The sequence below is a fragment of the Camellia sinensis genome, chromosome 4 (assembly GCF_055761805.1).
Source record: "Camellia sinensis isolate YWXY chromosome 4, ASM5576180v1, whole genome shotgun sequence".
In the NCBI taxonomy this organism is placed as follows: domain Eukaryota; kingdom Viridiplantae; phylum Streptophyta; class Magnoliopsida; order Ericales; family Theaceae; genus Camellia; species Camellia sinensis.
In genome coordinates this window covers 216887961-216908489 of record NC_138964.1, presented here as the reverse complement: position 1 = coordinate 216908489, position 20529 = coordinate 216887961, and the positions used below count along the sequence as shown (strand labels likewise).

Genomic DNA, 20529 nt, shown 5'->3' with positions numbered 1-20529 from the left:
TCTCACCATCACTCACTCACCATCTCACTGTCTCTCTTTCTCACTCTCTCGTTTCTGGCAGCCGATCATTCAACGTAGAAACTTTCTGCACCGATCACTCTCTTTCTCATCTCATCGCACCGATCATCATCGCACAGCCGATCAACCTACTTCACAGGTAAACTCTCTCAATCTCTGTCTCTCTCTCTCCCGATCGTTGATTTTTTTTGTTTTATATATATATATATATATCAGATATATATCTCTCTGATCTGATCTGATCTGTCTCTCTCACTCTCTCATCTCTCTCTCTCTCTCTCGCGATCGACGGCTAGCGGCGTAAGAGCAGCCCTGTTGTGAGGCCGATTATAGATTAGGGTTTTTCATTGCTCGATTAGCTCAGATCTAGCTCAGGTGCTCACTTTCCATACCTTTTTTTTTTTGCTAAATATGTATATGCTCTCTCTCAGTGTTCGTTTCAATGTTGCTTTACGTTGTTATATGGTTTTGGACAAGGGTGTTTCGTTGCCCTTTTGCTTCAATGTCTTGCTTTATCTTCTAAACTCTGATGATATTTTGGTGTTGCCAGGATTTAGTTTAATTAGCTTTGAAGAGTAGATTTCTTTATCCATTAGTGTTGTTGTTCCTATGTTAGCATTTTAGCCAAATCTGCTAATGCATGAACATCTTTATTGTATTTAGAAGTGTGTAGTTAATTGATTAGACAGTGGCATTTTATAACTTATGGGATTGAACTCTATATCTAACAGAATGGATAATTCAATATTTAGTTGGAAAAATGAAAGTTGAACTAATAATTCGGTCGAACTAATAATCTTTCATATTTATCAAATGGATTTAATTGATTTTTACTTAATGCATTTAATTTTTAGTATTGAATTAGGTTATAAAATATTACCTCAGTTGACATTTGACTCTAGTAATGGGATTAAATGAATAAGAATGAAAATTAGAGTTTTTAATAATAAAAAAAATTAAAGCTTAGGTTAATTAGATTTCACTTAACATTTTAAAATTTAAGTCATGACAACTTGTGAGCACCTGAATTGAATTGAAGAGTTACTACACTCCATCTATACCTTCGCATAGGGCAGAATCAAGGGTGGAATTAGAAATTATACTTAGGAGGGGCCAAGGTAGAAATTTCACTCTCTCTTTGTTCTTTCTATATACATATATATACACTGGTACTGCTCTCTCTCTCTGGTATTTGTGTGTATATTCTTCTCATTTGTATTTGTGTGTATATTCTTCTCATTCGTTTTGTTAATATAATATTGCCAATTGTATAGCTTTCTCTTTTCTCTTTTTGCTTTCGGTGGTAATGCCCATCATTTGGAATCCAATGTATATTGCTTCTCTCTATAAAGAGAGTTGATTTCTCTTGTAATAACATCACATACAATACACAGAAATACAGAGTTATTCATTTTGCTCTCTCTCCCTCTCTTTATCAATTTATCTTTACATGGTATCAGAGCTATAGGTTAAAGATCTTGGTGTTCTTCGCCTTCCGGCGGGCGGCAACCTCGCCTTGGCCGCCCGCCGGACCTCAACCTAGTCTGCTAAAATTCTCTACACATACCTTCACTCCGCTGCCACAAATTCCATAGCTGCTCTCTTCTCTGATGAAGGAATCCCACCACTACTGCTTCCTATGACCTCGTTTGTCCTGCACTAGAGCACCGTCACCACAATACACGGTGATACGATCAGAACTAGGTGTGGAGATCAGGCTCTACAAAGAATCCTCATGGATGTCTTGATGTCTTTCCTTTCCTCTAATATTGTTTGCAAGTACTTCCCTTGGGCCTCTATTCTCATCTGCAACTTCTTTTGTACCTCGAGTTGCTCTTGTAATCTTTTCTGTACTTCAACCTGACACCGCAGTGCCTCTGCAATTGGCAGTTCTCCTTGTTCAGTATTCACTCCCAGTGAATGGGTAGTTGCGCTTGAGGAATGCACTTGGTAATCTCTGTAGGAACCATCATTGTTCTCTCTGTTTTGTTCTATAGTATTGTGTTTCTTGGCCTGCTGCCCAAGTCTATACTTCTGTAAATGACTCTTTAAATGGTACAACGTCAAGCCCATTTACGCCCATCACTCTCAGCACCGACTTGGGAGTTGCTTTGTCAGGGCCACCAAGCTTGGTGACTGCATCGACAAATCGGTCATGGAGATCGGCGGTCCACCTCAGCCTGGGCTTTGGGTCTCTGGACATAGGCTTTCAACTCCACCACCACCACCACCGCCACCGACATCCACCGCAGCACCAGCTCCGGCTCCGAGACAACCTGGACTACCGCTTCCTCCTCCGTCAGCCACCTCGGCCCCGCCATCGCCGCCGCAGCCGCCAAGCCCCACACTCCCTCCGGCAATCCCTGCTGGGACGCAATCCGCCACCCCAGATCCGAATCCTCCTCGGGCCAAATCTCCCTCCCGGCCCTCCGATTCATCCACCGCCTCGGCTCCGATGACATCGGCTCGGTCTACTTGGCTGAGCTCAAGTGCGGAGCCATCAACGGAGAAGCAGTGTTCGCAGCGAAGGTGATGGACACGAAGGAGTGAATGAAACAAAAAAAAAAAATAAAAAATTGAAGCTAAGACGACTATGCTTGGCCTCCATCCCATGGCACAGAAGACCAAACCCAGCTCTCTCTCTCTAACAGAGCTCTCTCACTCTCTCGGCACCTCTCTCTCAGACTTCTTCCTTTATTTTCTTTTTTATTTCCACCACCTCCCTTTCTTTTTTTTCTTTTTTTTTTAACCACTATTTTTGACCAACCCACCCAACAACCCATGTGCTGGTTTTACCAATTCCTCCTTTATTTTATTTTTTATTTCCACCACCTCCCTTTCTTTTTTTTTTAAACCACTATTTTTGAACAACCAACCCAACACCCCGAATCTTCTTCTTTTTCTTTTATCTGTTTCTTTTAATTTTTTAATTCCTTCCCCTCTTCAATTAAATAACTCTCTCTCAATATACATCACCAACAACACCACTCACCCATGTGCTCCATCTCTCCCCCACTCTCTAGTATATATATATTTATATAACTTCTGATTAAATTGCTCTTCTTTCTCTTCATAACTAGAAAGAGCCACAAACACTAAAAAAAAAAATTCACACCACCACCCCCTGTTCCCCACTGTCTAGTATATATATATTTATATAAATAAAACCCACACTCTCTAGTATATATATATATTTATATAAATAAAACCCATCTTGCACTGTCCATCTTGCACTGTGTGTGCGCACGCCAACCTTCGCCACTTTTTTATTTTATTATTATTTTTGTACAAACTCATATCTACTCTTTTTTTTTTAAACGCATGCTGATTCATGTTACCTTTACTTTACTCACTTTACTTTTATTTATTTTATTTTATTTTACTTTTTCTTAAAAAAAAAAAAAAAAAAAAAAAAAAAAAAAAAATCTTCTATTCATTCCATCTAATTTTTCTGCTCAGTTTTATCCCTTCAAACCATTCGGATTTGCACCTTACACTCATTTTATTTCTATCGGGTCTTCGCCCTAATCACCATTTTACACCATAATAACAAAAAAAAAAAAAAAAAAAAAAAAAAAAAAAAACAACAACAAAAAAAAAAAAAAAAAAAAACAAAAACACAACCAAACAAACACCAAACCACCACACCCACAGTGGGTTTTTTTTTTTTTCTTTCTTCTCTACTCTGCCGCCGGTCTTTTCTTCTTGCCTCCGTCCTGGGCGGCCCTTGACGGTGTTGCCTCCGTGCTTCCCACTCCACTGGGCACGATCACTACTCCCTGCTCCTCCACTGCAGCATATGGAGGCCCTCCAAATCGGAACATCACGGTGGCCTTCCGCTTCAGCTCCTTGTTTTCTGCCCTTAGCACGCTTATCTCTGCTCGCGCATCCTTATACATGCGTTGGAGCAGAGCCAGCTGGGAGTTTAATTGCTGCACCTCATTTGTCCTACTCTGCAGCCGGTGCGACAAGTTTGTGACCGCCGTCATGGACTCCACACATGCCTTCAAAGTATACTGATTGGCCTCCACATCCGTCTGCACCGCCATTTTTTGCTCCACAGACCGCATCGGAAAGTTCAGCGGAGCAAACCCAGCGGTGTTTGGTTGAGGTTCACTGGCCACCGCACCAGTTCTCTCTCCTGTGGACTCGTTGAGGTCGGGAAAGAGGGTAAGCAGCCCGCGGGAGGACGACGCCATTTTCTGGGCAACCGAGTATTACAGACTATCTCTCGCAACAGAGTGTTCCAGACTCTCTCTCTCAGCACTCTTTCTCAGCACAACGCAGAATTCTTCAGCGGTTTCTCTCAATTGTTTGTCTTCGCCTCTGCCTCAGCTCTGTCTTGGTTAAATAGCCGAGGCAGCCACGCGCATCGCGCGCCTTTTCTCGCCGACAAACTGGCACGCCTTTTCATGGCACGCCTTTTGATGCATTCGGGCACGCCTTTTGCTGGCACGCCTTTTGAGGGTGCGGGCACACCTTTTGAGGGCACGACTTTTCAGGGCTCGATGTCTACATCCATGTATATTTTTTGGGCAGCCTATATACACACTCATACAGTGTCTTCTACACCTGTCAGCTTTATCAATCCCTTTGTTTCAACCTCAAATAGGTTTCTATCTTCACACCTATTTGAGTTTGAGGGGGGGTTATACACAGTATCATGTATAAGTCGCTCATGGCGCACTGTGCATCACCACAACCTCTGCTACATCGGTCCGACATGACCCCGTAAACTGTCTTGCTACATCGGTCCGGCATGACCCCGTAAACTGTCCTGCTACATCGGTCTGACATGACCCCATAAACTGTCTACAACAACGGTCTGACACGACCACACAGTGTCTGCTACAACGGTCCGACATGACCCCATAAACTGTCCCGACATTGATTCCGGTCAGCTTCTACAACGGTCCGACATGACCCCGTAAACTGTCCCGACATTTATTCCGGTTAGCTTCTACAACAACGGTCTGACACGACCACACAGTGTCTGCTACAACGGTCCGACATGACCCCGTAAACTGTCTTCTACAACGGTCCGACATGACCCCGTAAACTGTCCTGCTACAACGGTCCGACATGACCCCGTAAACTGTCTTCTACATCGGTCTGACACGACCACACAGTGTCTGCTACAACGGTCCGACATGACCCCGTAAACTGTCTGCTACAACGGTCCGACACGACCATACAGTGTCTCCTATCCCATTTTTAATTGTCAGCTTATTTTTCTGTTTTGTTACTCTCTCCAAACTCAAGTTGGCTAGTACCTATCCTCCTTGAGTTTGAGGGGGGCTGTTAATATAATATTGCCAATTGTATAGCTTTCTCTTTTCTCTTTTTGCTTTCGGTGGTAATGCCCATCATTTGGAATCCAATGTATATTGCTTCTCTCTATAAAGAGAGTTGATTTCTCTTGTAATAACATCACATACAATACACAGAAATACAGAGTTATTCATTTTGCTCTCTCTCCCTCTCTTTATCAATTTATCTTTACACGTTTAACACCCAAATATGCTATTAAAAATATGTCAATCTTGTGTTTATGTTCCATGATTGGATTGCAAGATCTTCTTCACCAAGATTGAATTTGATATTTCATTAATGTGTTATGGTTATGTTTCTAAATCTATCTCTGTATGTTTGCATTTTTATGTAATGTGCAGTCTAATTGATATGATATTTGTATTGTTAATGAGTGTTGACACTGGATTACCATGAACAAAGTTCTCATATTGCTGAAACTACTTTATAAATAATTTGCATTGGGAGGATAGAAGTCCTCAAGAAGCATTATACAAAACTTCAAGGGTGGTGTTTTGAACAAAGAAACTTTAGTTTCTTTGCATGGTATGCTTGTTGGGTGGTTTGTTTGAATTGGTGCAAATTGAGCTGGAAGTTCCTTTAGGCACAAATAACTATTTGATGCATTATGCTCATTTCAAAGCACATAGAATTGGAAGAAGAGACACTTTTCATTCATGATTATCAAATTTCAAGGTTAATAGGTGAACCTCCCACGTGTTGTTGCAGTGGCCTAGAACCTGGTGTACCGAATCTGTACTTTGTAAGTTAAATGCCTTGGTCAGGAAAGGTGGCCTCTTGCAGCAAAAAATTGACACTATAGCATAAATTAATGCTGCAAATTCTGTTTATTAGAACTGTTATGATATAAATTGTTTAGTTTATTCTGAAAATCTACTATTGCCGTTCATTGTAAAAAAAAGAGTGATTTTTTGTTTGTTTAGTTTCTCTATGATAAAAGTATGATTTTTTTTTATTTGTCATGATTTCAGCTATTAAGTTTCTGTATTTTGTTTTTGAGTTATTTGTGGCTGATGTTCTTCTCCAAAGCTGTTTCATATTACTATTCTTCTTAACTCATGACAATGTGCTTTGAAAATAGTGTAGAGCTTGAGGGTTGTCATGTTCATATTATTTTGTTACCTTTGATTTGCATCTTCTGCATCATCACATATTCAAAGTTCGGTCTGTGTGCGTGTGTTTTATTTTATTTTTCTTTCACAGTTGCAAGTTGCAGCTCAGAGTAATAATCTCCATCTAAATGTTGATGTGAGTCTCAAGGAATGATGACTTTTGTAATCAACATTTTGAAAATTGAGCCATGGGAGTTGATTGGATTTAGTCTCAAGTTGTTATGAGAGTGGTGAGAGTATAGAATGCAGTTATCAAGTTTAGTTTATTAATTGTTCGGAAAAATTGTCTGCAAAAGCAGTTATTGTTTGAAAACAATAAGTTATTTTGAATGATAAAGACCTTCCCATGATTGGCTGCAGGATCAAGCAAGAGTACAAGCAGCTGCAGAAGCACTTTGCAAGAAGTTTCATCCCGGGGCTTTCTATGAAATCAATTGACTCGAGGGGGTGAAACTGCTCGCCTTTGAAGCATAGCCTGCTCGGGCATTGACTGAGCTTTGTCATAGCTGCGTCAGGCAGCCTTTCTATTGGGGATTCAGATGGTGGGTGGGTGGGTGACACTAGAATTGCAACAGGGGAAAGGTTTTTTATTTTTATTTTTATAATAATTAAGAAAATAATTAAAAATAGAAATAAGGTTCTCAGAATCTCAATGTTTTATATGTAGTGCATGATATATGGTTGTAAACAATAGAAATTGCATGAATATCTTAATTAGCAGACAGGTCATTCTGATACACTTGGTTGGATTTGCAATTCCAGATAGAATGAACACCCCTTTTTTAGTGTATGGCTAAATTAGTCAATTAATTTGATCACTACGTATCTATTTTGGTACATTTCACAATCAGTAGAGAGCTCTAGCTAGAAAATCTTGAATTTGAATGTGACAGTTACGAATCTTTGACGATAACGCATGCAATGTTTGATAGCTTTATAAACCAAAATCTTTGACGATAACGCATGCAATGTTTGATAGCTCTAGCTAGAAATTTCACTCTCTCTTTGTTCTTTCTATATACATATATATATATATACTGGTACTGCTCTCTCTTTATATATATATCTATAGTGTTGATTCATTCAATATCTTATATATCCTGTTCATATCTTGATTCATTCAATTTATAGTGTTGAAAACACAATAAATAGGGGACATTAATTTTGTTAGTGTTTTTTTTTTTTTTTTTCCTTTTAATTTGAATTGTTAAATTTACATTTAGTGTTTTGTGAAGGCTGGAGATTGAAAACTTTTGTTATCTTTCTTCTTGTTAGAGTTTAAAACATCAAAAGAAATGGAAGTCAGATCCAAATTATACCAAATCATGGTATGACAGAGGTGCAAAAATTTGTCAGGCTGAAAAGTTTAGGAAGGGTGCTTGTGAAAAGTAAGTGAAAGTTGCTTTCTTTCTCTTTCTTTCTATGTATGGTACGTGCATGTGTTCTCTATTCTTTTCATTAATTTTCGCAATGGCTAGTCATACACCCCCATAAACCCTTAATTTATCTTATTTTCACACATAATATTGAGTTTTCTTATTATTTTTTAGTACCCATCATGTTCTGTTAGCATCCTAAACAGAATAAATTATTATTTTTCAACATGGTATTAGATTCCAACATATGGATATATAATCATGAATATATATATATATATATATATTGTATTTGTGTGTATATTCTTCATAATTGTTGGTGCAATCTCACGTGGAAGGTTAAGAAATGTGACAATGCATCACTTGTGTTGTGATGGTTTTTTATTTTTTATATTCTAAAGATTTTTCTTTTTTTGTCTTTGTTAGGTCGTTGAAGGGAAGGAGCTACTAAACCCTCGAACAGACAAAGAGAAGGAAAAACTTAAAAGGGTATTTAACAGATCATTTGCAGTCATCTAAATATACCACTAAAAATATATAAAATAAAAAAAACCTTTAATTCTACGAGTCTGTGATGTTTGTGTTAGTTTACTTGGTTCGGCAAAAAACGTGTCTAATGTTTGTGCTAATTGTACACAACTAATTGCAGAATCCAAAAAATTGGAGGCTTGCTTGTCAGACTACGGTTGGAAAACCAGATTCGAGAGGCTTGGTTTGTAGTCCATCGTCTTCCATTTTTAATGAATTATTTGATTTTAAAACTTTAGGTTAAAGTGTATCTTATTTATTTTCTAAGCAAAAAAGATTTTCAAAATTTCACCGGATATTATTATAATTATTTTTATTTTATTTTAAATATAATTGTTGTTTTTGTTCTGCAGGTTGTGATCCAACAACTGCCTGAATGGAAAGGGCATGAATGGAATTATAATAAAGAACCTCCTTCAGAATCAGAACCTGAGATTCATTCATTCATTCATTTAATTAATGTACTTTCTTTTGTTTTACTAACTATATACTTAAATTTATGTAAATTTTCCTTTTAAAGAAAATGTACACTGACTAAATCTTTGTTTTCTTTTGCATCGGTTATTCTGTCATCGCAAATAGTATTTACAGTAGCTTAAAAGTGGACAAACAAAAAATGTTTTTTTGGGCAGTTCTCTTGTCGCCAAAGTTCTTCAATATTTCATTATTTCTCATCAATTTTAAGGTATTTTGATAATGTATATATAGGGACAGGAATCTGAATTTCATCATTAGAAAGGCAAAAAAAAAAAAAATTATTATACCATATACACAAGCACATATATCTATCTAATATGATATATAAATTATTTTTTATTTTATTTTATTATTATTTTTTTGAGACGGCAGCCTATTCACCGTCTCAAATAGGGGTTTTTTGCGACGGCAGTAATGCTGTCGCAAAAGATAAGGTATTTGGTTGAAAATGATGACTTTTAGCGACGGTGTAATTTGCCGTCGCCAATAGAACTTTAGCGACGGCAACAAGTGCTGTCTCAAATAACCCTTTAGCGACGGTACTTGTGCTGTCGCAAATACCCCTTTTAGCGACGGCAAAACAATGCCGTCTCAAAAAAAGTCAGATTTTCACGCGTTAATGGCGACGGCATTTTTTCGTCGCAAAAAGGCTTCTTTGCCGTCGCAAACCAAAGGCGACGGCGTTATACCGTCGCTAAAACCCTTTTGCAACCCCCTCTGTTGCGACCCCCCCGTGCCGTCGCAAAAGGCCACTTACCGTCGCAAAAAACCTTTTGAGACGGCATTTTGAGTATTTGCGACGGCATTTTACCGTCGCAAAAAATCAATTTTTTTGTAGTGTTAATTATATACTCATTAAACTAATTCATATTGTAGAACGAAATAAATGTGTTTTTCTCTTGCAATCCGATTCGCAATGTTTTTGTTCACAGAAATTTATGTGAAAATAAAAAAAAAATGATTTATAAATGAGATCGACAAGTGTATATTGGTGATCATTGTCATCAATTAATTAGAAGAAAATGAGCCAAGTCATTTTTGTTACATGAAATTTAAAAAAAATGCTCGCTTGTACAAATTTGTTATTTTTTATTGTTATCACAAGAAAAATCAGAAACAACATCAAAATTGCAGTACCAAGGTATACTATTTTTTAAATTTGTATTTTTTTTTTCTTTCAAAATTTGTCTTCTAATTTTATTCTTTTGCATCGAAAAGGCCAATTTTGAATTCTGATTTTGGAGACATTGGTGGATGTAATTGGAACTTTTCGTGACAAAATCGATGTACTTTGTATTTTGTCTATATTTTCAGACACGACCCCGCAAACCAAAAATGTTAAATATCTCAAAAATTTAATTAAAAATTTTATCAAATATATCACATAGGTGTGAGACTCACATGTGACTCATATTGTGTGAGTTTCATACCCATGTGTAACTTTTGGTAGAAACTTTGATAGAATTTTTAAAATCTCTAATATTACTCCCGCAGACACAGAAAATGTCTCGTGATCATGTATATATATTATTTTAATTGGATGGGATTTTTTTTTTGTTTTTTATTTTTGCAAAGTTTTGTGTTCGAATTTTAAAATTATATTTAGGTCAAGTTTGGGAAGACTAAATAAGTGCACTTTTTGTCTTTTTAGACTAAAAAGTTGAGGTTGAAAATATGAATGTTTGGGTTAACTTTTTGACTTTTTATGGAAAAATGTGTAATAAAAAATTGTAAAAATTGATTTGTAGGAGAAAATTAGAATTGGGAGTTGTGCAGCCGTAATTGTTGACTTTTGGTGAATAGTGATAACTTTTTAACTTTTTGAGTAACTTTTTGGCTTTTTGAATTTTTGGGGTGTTCCCAAACTTGGCCTTAGTTTATGAATTTAGAAAATACATATATTTTTTCTTCCTTCTTTCAAATTTATTCTCAAATTCATAAACCAAATACAACCTAAAAGATAGAATAATGGATGGATTAATGGATGAAATTTCATTTTTCACTTTTTTTTAAAGTCTTTTTAAAAAATGAGACCAAATTTTTTTTAGATATATGTGGGATGAGAAATTATATGTATTTTAAAAATTAATTTTGCATACGATTATGTTGTGTTTTGGTTCAAAGATTTGAATAGAGTTTTAAAAAGGAAAATATGGTAAAATATAAATGCAATATAATTATATTTCACACAAATTTTTCTTTTTTTCCCCCTCTAAATTAATAAACCAAATACAGTTTTAGAATTGTCAAGAAAAATTAACAAAACCTAGTTGATCATCTAAAATAGTTCGAAATTTTATATTTTAGTCTAAAATATTTCCAAATTTTAAATTTTAGTTTGTTTTTCAAAAAGGTATTATTTGTTTCAATTATTTTATTTTATTTTTTTAACATAGATGTAGACTGAATTGATTCAAACATTACGACCTTATTTGGTTTGTTTTTGAGAGAAAATTTTTCAGATGTATAAAAAAAAATATAAACTAATTTAATACAAATATAAATATCAAATAAATATTTTTTAAATTTTCAAAATTAGTTATGATCTCCCGAAAGATAAAATTATGTAAAAATAATAAGTATTTTATTTATTTATTTTATTTATTTTACCAAATTAATTTCTAATTTGTTAGAAAAAAATTGAAACAAATTTTTGGAAATCAAACCCAACATGACCTATATTTTAATACTTTTATATTCTATTTCTTTTAGTATTAAAATATGAATCATCAATGATACACATTTTACAATAAAACATTAAGGCTTAGTTTATTAGTTTTTTTTGACTTGTTTGGGTCACATTATCTCTATGTTTTTTTGTACGTTGTTCGTAATAAGTAAAAAAATTAATTTATTTAGCAGATTCTAAAACAACCCTAAAAAGAGACATTTCTCCATGCAGTTCTCTTTAATAATTTTCAGTATAAGATTCTATAAATTTTTATCAAATTTTAAAAATTTTATATTTGACTCTAAATTAAAAGGGTCATGATTGAGACCCTCTCCAATCACAACCCCCACCACCCTCCCACACACGTGGCGGGTGGTGATTGGAGGAGGAGGAGGAGAAAAAAAAAAAAAAACAAAAAAAATTAGCCAATCATGTTGAGAAGGGTCAAGGGGGTAGGAGCGGAAAAAGGGTCCGGGTCATTATTGAAATTAAAAATCAACAAAATCAAACCATCGTATGTACGACAATTTGGATTCCTCAATTAACAAAATTGAAATGTTCAATTTTATGCTGAATAACCTTGATCAAAATGAACTAGTTACCCCCGTATGTACAGAGAATGATTTTTTTTTTTAAGACTTCAATATATTTATATATATATATATATATTTTAGTATATATTTTGCATACATAGGAAGTTTTATTATTTATTTTATTTTTTTGAAGAGCATACATAGCAAGTTTTATCTATATCTGACGAACTGTGATTAGTATTCTTTTTATTATAAATATAATAATTACGCGTGGTCCCAGCCACAACGAAAATCACCAATTTTGATTTTTACACTAAAGTATGAATAAATAAGACCTTGGTTAAGGTGTAAACAATAATAAAAAATTAAGATTTTAATATATATTGAGGGGGAGTTTTTATTTGCATTAGGGCCGAGCAAGGCTCAGGCGTAGTAATGGGCCGTTCTATGGACCGTGGTGAAAAGGGCTTACTAGATTGGGTCTCGCTGTTAGCTCGGTCCAAACATTGTTACAGTCACCACGGCCGGAGTGGTTATAATAGCTCGGTCATAGTATTCGGAGCCGAAGCGTTTTGGCTCCTTAAAGTGAACCTTGCTCTTATTAGCTCGGTCGAAGCTTGCTGCAGTTAGCTCGGTCTAAACAGACAAAATCGAGGTACAAGGGAACAAAGAGCTGAGCTATGTGCTGCATATGAAGGCGTTGGATTGAGTATGACAAAGGGCTAGTGTTAGCTCGGTCATACTGTTATCCAACCGTGGTAAAACCATCTCACTTGGTTTAAGCAGTGAGGGCGTGTTGAAGGATAAGTATTATCTTTCAGGAGTGTGATTCCTAGGAGGACTTTACATGGAGGAATAGGATTGTGCCAGACAAAAACTATAAAAGCTCACAACATAACCGAAGTACAGGTAATACAACTTTGATTCCCGAATACACAGGTCTTTTGTCTATTTGTCTATTTTGCTGACTTAGACATCGGAGAGGTATTCGGCACACACCCGCTGGCTAGCTCACGTTTGCGTTTCAAGTAGTAAAGCGACGACGTTTGGAGGAGTGCAAACTTGATCAACAGGATTATACGAGAAGATTATTTCGTGCTCGTACATATATATTTAATATCTTTATATAATTTTATATATTTATATATATTATTTTTAAAACACATTTTATATCCATACTAGAATTATCCACTGCTGTATTTATTATTTTTACAAAAAAATAAAATCAAATAAAAAAATTAAGAAATTATGTGCGGTCCCGCAATGGCCACAACGCTGAGGTATGAATAAGTGCAAGTCGGCTACGGACCACGACTTGGCTCAGTCAATTTGAGATATTTTTTGGCCAAGATTAATTGCTTTTTAAGAAGGGCTCTATTAAGGTTATGTTTGTAAAATGTGATTTTTAATTAAAAAGTTAACAAATTATTATAAATTATCAAATTATTTTCAAAATTTTTCTACATATATATATATTTATATAAAAAGTCAAAAAATATAAATTGACCAATTTCCAAATGAACCTTAAGAGTTAATTGCATATATCACAATAATTTATTTCCATACACGGTGGAAATATGTGCAGAATATGCTTTCAAAAAAAATTCAAATTAGTTTGAAAAAAATAAATGCTAAAAAGGTATTTTTAAATTTTCCAAAATTATTTATGTCCCAATAAATAAAAAAATTATATAAAAATAAGGGGAATTTTATTTAAAGTCCTTGATATTAAGATTTTATTTAAAGTCACAAAGAAATTTCAAATTTTTTTTGTGATCATACTAGAAAAATTTCAGAATTTCTCTGAGTTGGGACCAAAATTTATCTGAATCGAGTGAAATTTTTCTGAATCGAATTTTTTCTGTAAAAATATTGAGAGACCTTAGATAATAAAAAAAAAAATCTTAGATCTCTCCTTCCATAATAAGTTGGAGAGGGATGTTTCACTAATTTTCTTTAAAAATAATTAGTTATAATTTTTTTTTGAATTTATTTTTTATCAAACTAGTTTTTGAAAAATTTTCAAACATAAAGTTAACCAATTGCAACTGTGTTCTATGTGCACGTGGGGAGAATACAGTGATGAAATTTCTCTCACTACGCACATTTTTCTCTGATGTATTAGACATGCAATGGATGAATATTTAGTGTATGTATTTACAAGTTTTGGTCTTTTTGGTTTATTGCTGTGGCTCGTAATATAAAAATTTTTACTATAAAAAACAATACTGAAAAAGATAAATATTCTTTTTTAAATGTTTTTATTGGGCAAATTAAATTGATAGTCTCTGCCTCTGTTTGGCAAGTGAGGTTGGAGGCTTTTTTGGCTATTTTAGCCACAAAAAACAAAATAGGCTATTTTAGCCATAACAAACAAAACATCACATCCAACCCATAATCATTACATTCTTCTCTCACAAAAAAACTCAAAAAAGTCAAAAAGCCAAAAAGCCCTTCCCAAACCAAGCTTTTAAGCCCAGGCTAAAATAGCCAAAAAAGCTAAAAAGCCAAAAAGCCAACCCACTTCCCAAACCAAGCCTCTGTATTTTGTCTTCTGTGTCATTTTGGTCTCTAACTTTTCAGTTAACTTGAGTTTTATCTTTAATTTTAGATTCCGTGTCAATTTAGTTCAATTGATAATGTGAGTTTTTGAAGAAAAATAGTTACTAAGTTAGTTGGGGTTAACTCACTAAGTTAAACAAATTTATAATTTTACTTAAAAAAGGAAGACATGTCGCTTGTGTGTGCATTTTCTATATATATATATATATATATATAAAAAACACTAAAAATTGTAATGAATTAAAACAAATTGAGACAAAACCATAAGTTTAGAATCAAAATCGAACCAATTAAAATTATAAGGAGCAAAATGACATGAGCCAAAGTATACGGACTACTAGTGTAATTTGTCCGTTTTTATTTTAATTTCATCCTGAACAGGGGAATGAATGTCACCTGCACTGCATGCGGCTGCAGCTGAGGAGGATTGGCAAAGGCATACTCGTATCAAGAAGCCCTGAGTTCACTAACAGCAATTAGGAAAAGAACATAATGCATGCAGTGAAAGTATATCATCCTGAGAAAAGCCTGTGAGAGTGCAGAAGAATAAAGCATCATTTGGAACAATTCAATGGAGCAGAATCACAAACAAACACAAAAGCATGTATGCAAGAAAGAAATAAAGCTTGGGTTGACATGACACTACTACACTTCTTCATTGCCAATGCATTCACATTCATGGTTGAACAACACTACTATCAAAACTTTATCATGATTTGTCAATATCATATTTTCTTTTTGCTCATCTACAAAGAAAGCTTTAGAGGGAATATGGGGTCCATCCTGATTTTAGACAAACTGTGAACAATGCAAAACAAAAGTTTTTGAAAAGCGATTGAGAACAACAGTAGAGGGTTGCCTTCAGAACAGAAATCCCCACCTCTAAAAACACAAAAAAATCTAAGAAAGAAAAAGCAAATTGCAGAAAAGATGTTTCTTTTTTGATTCCTTTACTTCTTGATTCACAAAAGTGATGTTTTTTTTTCCCTTTTCCTTCGCATCGTTCCAATCACTGCTCAAAAGCATACCAGAGAGTAAAACAATCTCACAACAAAAATTTGATGGAAAGAACAAAAAGCTCTTTCACTAAAATAAAAATTCATTGGGGATTATTACTACAAACAAGCAGGGGAAATGAACCCATTTCTAGGAACATTACATTGTTCTCCTTCCAAAATCCATCAGAAAAATTCAAAATCTAAGTAAGGACCTGATGATCTATCCGAGTCAGAAGCTCCTTTGTCATTAGGGGGCAGGGATGACTTGTTTGTTTGGTTAAAGAATGATAAATCAACAGGTTTAGGGATCTCTGGAGGTTGATTACTGCGAATGAGAGCCCAATTAACACTTTCGAAGAAGGGATGCTGTTTTATCTCCGTTGCACCTCTTTTGTACCCCAATCTTTTTTGTGGGTCCTTCACAAGCAGACCTCTGATCAAATCTTTTGCTGCAAAACTAATCGTTGATCCCTCGGGAAATTTTAGAGACTGGCCAACAACATTGAATAATGTCTCTCGGTTTCCACTGCCTTTAAATGGTGTCCTCCCATGTAGCAACTCATACAAGAAAATACCAAATGTCCACCAATCAACAGCACTCCCATGGCCATCTCCTCTAATTATCTCAGGGGCTAAGTATTCATGTGTGCCAACAAATGACATGGACCGTGCAGAAGTTGGCTCTGCAATAAGCATAGGAAGTGAATCTGAATTTATCAAAGTTGTTCGTTCACCTCTCGCCTTTGCTGTTTTAGAATTGAAAAGCCGGGGCTTAAAACAAGAGGGTTGGAAACAAGGAGGCTCTATGCAAACGGGTAATTTGCATGCTGGATCAATGCATGATGGCTGGATACAGTACGAAGATATCGTACAAGCTGGCTCAGTGGTGGACTTAACAAGGGTGGGACTCACATAACATCTTAATGACAAATCGAAATCAGAGAGCATAATATGACCATCTTCCCTAACCAAAACATTTTCGGGCTTTAAATCCCTATACACCACACCCATCATATGCAGATACTCCATGGCAAGAAGCACTTCTGAAGCATAAAACCTACAAGGAAAAAAAAAGCAAAATTTATTAAAAATCAAATTGAAACTTGCTACAAACCCTTGTGAATTATTCAAGGATTATATTCTTGATTAAAAGTTTTGAGAAATATCCAATGTACAAAGGATAATGACTAGGGGATAGGTGAATCTGTTGATGATACCACATTTTGCAACTGATGCCAACATTATTGGTCATATCCACACCCTTCCCATTTATTGAAAAAGATAATTACAGAGAATTAGAATTTCATCAACAAATATATACAGCTTTCGTTCATTCACCGACAGTTGCCATTTTAAAAAACAAATGAGTAGTTTCACTTCTCCATTTCTTTAAATCTATCAGAAAAAATTCCTAATTAGTTCTTATAAGGTTATCAATCAACAAATGCAAATCGAATTGGTGATAAACGATAAACAAAACAAAACAAAATTACAAATAAAAAAAGAAGACGATACTTGCAAAATTAAGTACCAACCTTGCTGCTTGTTCTGAAAAATGCTTGCCTGGCTGGCGTTGACGAATAATATGAAGATCCCCTCCACTGCAGAACTCCATGAGCAAACACGAAAACTTCTCTGTTTCAAAATGTGAATAAAGGGTAGGAAGAAAAGGGTGATCCAACAAACCCAAAATTTCCCTCTCAGTTTGAGCTCTCATTAGCTTCTTCCTCTCTGCTAGCATCCCTTTATCCATCACTTTCATGGCAAACAAACAACCCATCCCTCTCAAATCCGCCAAATACACACTCCCAATATCCCCAAACCCTAGCTTCTTCAAAAGCCTAAAATGCCCCAAACCCAATTCCCCATCTTTCACCTTCACCGATTGTATAGCATCCCACCGAACATCATTGCCTTTATGAGGTTTAGAATGACAAGAGCTTCTAAAACTCGCCTCATTCACATCAACACTATCACAAAAACTCACAGAACTCAAACTGCTCTCCTCACTCCCAACACAATCCACACATTCCCCATCTTTATTCACTTCAACATTCAAAGAAGTCGTTTTTTCAACCTCAGTATCAGACCCAGTAACAGTACTGACACTCTCATCAATACTGAGTTCTTGAAAACTGACCTTGAGAGATTTGGGTTCACAATTTTCGCCATTGTTGGACATGGTTTGTGGGAATGGGGGTTTAAGTGTTTGATGAATTGTCTGAGTGAAAATGAAAAGAGAGTTTTTTGGGGTTTAAAAACGGAGCAGTCAAATGGGTTTTTCGACAACGCCGAGGCGGTCAAAGAGAGAGGCGAGAGAGAAGCGGGAGCGAAGTGGGAGTGAGGTTAGAGAGTGAAACAGAGTGAGTGGGTTTCAAATTTGAAATTGTGGAGGGGTGGGTGGGTTGAGTGAGAGAACCAAGGAGTCTGGGGTTGGGGTTTGAGTCATCTGACTCAACTCTTGCACTGTCCCAGAAATGTAACAGCTTGGAGACAAAAACACGAGAGAGAGAGAGAGAGAGAGAGAGAGAGGGGGGGAGGGAGTTACGAGGAAAACAGAAGCCTTACAGATTTTCTAAACAAAAGCATCAATACCGTTACTCTGGTTACGGAGACAAGTTTGAGGAGAAAATTGGCAAAGTACACTGGATTTTTGCATTCCATTTTACCCAAATTTTTATGCTCTTGGCCCGTTTGGTTGGAGGGTTACATGGGAATTGAGATTGGTAGTGAGGTGGAACCTATTAATATTGTGTTTGTTTTGAGATGGGATTGATGGTGAGTTCCGAATTAGGATGGACCTCTCCAAGGGGATTCGGATAGGCCTCCAAGACTTGGTATTAGAAAAATAGTCCGGCAGATTAGAAGTTTTTTATTCTATTTTTTACATGTCGGGCATTTTTTTTTGAACATTAATGTTTAATTTTTTTATTTTTTTTGTTAAGTAAAAATTATTATTTTATTTGTTTTATTTTTTTTTGGAAATTTTTTATTTTATTTTTATTTTTTAAATTTTTTTTACATGTTGGACATTTTTTTTAAAACATTAATGTTTAATGTTTTTGTATTTTTTTTATTTGTTTTATTATTTTATATTTAAATTATATAAAAATAATTTAACAATCCATACACTAATAATTATCATCAAAACAAATATAATTTTACATAATCTCCTCACTATCAATCCTCTCACTAACAATCTCCTCACTAACAATCCCCTCCATTCTACATCTGAAAACAAACGGGGCCTTAATTTTTGTTTGGGTAATTATACTGACACCTCTGAGGTTTATGTTTATTACAGTTCTCTCAATCACCTTTTGAAAATTACATCTCCTTTCTTGAGATTTAAAGTTTCATTACAGATTCTACCTAAGCAATTTAATTTTTTTAAATATCAATTTTGCTCTCACTGGGTAAATAACATTGACACTCCTCACATTTTAAAAATTACAATCCCCTCTCTAAGGTTCAAAGTAGCATTACTGATTGCACCGTCAGTTAGTATTAGTTGGAAAAAAAAATTCATTGAAAAAAATTTTTGTTAGTAAAATTTTTAAATTTCTGTTTAAAAATTAACGTAAACTCATTTTTTGAATTTATGTTTTTTCCTCAAATTTACAAACTGAGACAACCATTTATAAACCAAAAAATTATCAAACAAGTTTTTATAACAGTTTTTAAAATTTTTGTGAATATAAATTGAAAACTGAAAATGAAATAGTTACCAAACAGGTTTCAGATGGTAAAAATGTCGTAAAATTAACAAATAATTAAATAAGTTACCAATGTAAGAAATGACTTATCAAAAGATTCTTAGGTTATGTATGGTTTGATTTTTAGAATTTTTTTTATAAATTAAAAATTAATTTGGTTAAGAAATAAAAAATAAAAAATAATTATCATTTTTATATAATTTTTATCTTTCGAGTGGTTAGAAATAATTTTTTACAAATTAAATTGAAACAACCATACATATGTATATAATCTGCCCAAAAGTTAAAATGATAATTATTTTTTACCCTCAAATGATAATTATTTTTTATTTTTTATTTCTTAACCAAATTAATTTTTAATTTTTAAAAAAAATTTTTAAAAATCAAATCATACATAATCTAAGAATCTTTTGATAAGTCATTTCTTATATTGGTAACTTATTTAATTATTTGTTAATTTTACGACATTTTTACCATCGGAGGCCTATTTGGTAACAATTTCTTTTTCAGTTTTCAATTTATATTTACAAAAATTTTAAAAATTGTCATAAAAACTTGTTTGATAATTTTTTTGGTTTATAAATTGTTGTCTCAGTTTGTAAATTTGAGGAAAAAATATAAATTCAAAAAATGAGTTTACGTTGGTTTTTAAACAGAAATTTAAAAATTTTACTAACAAAATTTTTTTTCAATTAAATTTTTTTTTTCAAATAATTTTTTTTCAATGAATTTTTTGTCCAACTAATACTAACCGAGGGGGCAATTGGTAATGCTACTTTAAACCTTAAGGAAGGAATTGTAATTTCTAAAATATGAGGGATGTCAATATAATTTACCTAGTGAGGGCAAAATTGGTATTTAAAAAAATTAAATTGCTGAGAGGGAAGTCTGTAATGAAACTTTAAACCTCAGGGAGGGAGATGTAATTTCCAAAAGATGAGGGGGGGAACTGTAATAAATATAAACCTCAGGGGATGTCAGTGTAATTTACCCTTTTTGTTTTGAACTTTTTGTCACATAAAAGTTGCAGCAAAAGGCTCGTTTGGCGACCTTTATTTTTAGTTATAAAGTTATTATAAGTTATCACATTATTCCCTTTACTTTTCTGTACATCTTTTTGTAAAAAAGTCAAAAAATTATTAAAATAGCTTGTTCCTAAATGAGGCAATAATTGTTTGATTTCAATTTCAGAAGAAAGATAAATTAG

The 20529-nt window shown here is 34.4% G+C and overlaps 1 protein-coding gene, 1 long non-coding RNA gene and 1 pseudogene across 2 annotated transcripts; 1 reads left to right on the top strand and 2 right to left on the bottom strand.

Moving 5' to 3' along the window:
• Positions 1-1731: 1731 nt before the first annotated feature.
• On the bottom strand, positions 1732-2091 carry LOC145824447 (protein PHR1-LIKE 2 pseudogene; annotated as a pseudogene).
• A 6089-nt stretch (positions 2092-8180) lies between these two features.
• Positions 8181-8906, top strand: LOC145823560 (uncharacterized). Its single transcript, XR_014365857.1, has 3 exons — positions 8181-8326; positions 8487-8549; positions 8719-8906. It is a non-coding gene; the product is annotated as an uncharacterized LOC145823560 (long non-coding RNA).
• A 6759-nt stretch (positions 8907-15665) lies between these two features.
• On the bottom strand, positions 15666-18287 carry LOC114296790 (Protein kinase superfamily protein). The gene is made up of 2 exons (XM_028241117.2): positions 17142-18287; positions 15666-16663 (listed from the first exon to the last, which is right to left on the bottom strand). Exons 1-2 carry the CDS (start codon positions 17786-17788, stop codon positions 15790-15792), a joined length of 1521 nt encoding a protein of 506 aa, XP_028096918.1. The 5' UTR covers positions 17789-18287; the 3' UTR covers positions 15666-15789.
• Positions 18288-20529: the final 2242 nt, after the last annotated feature.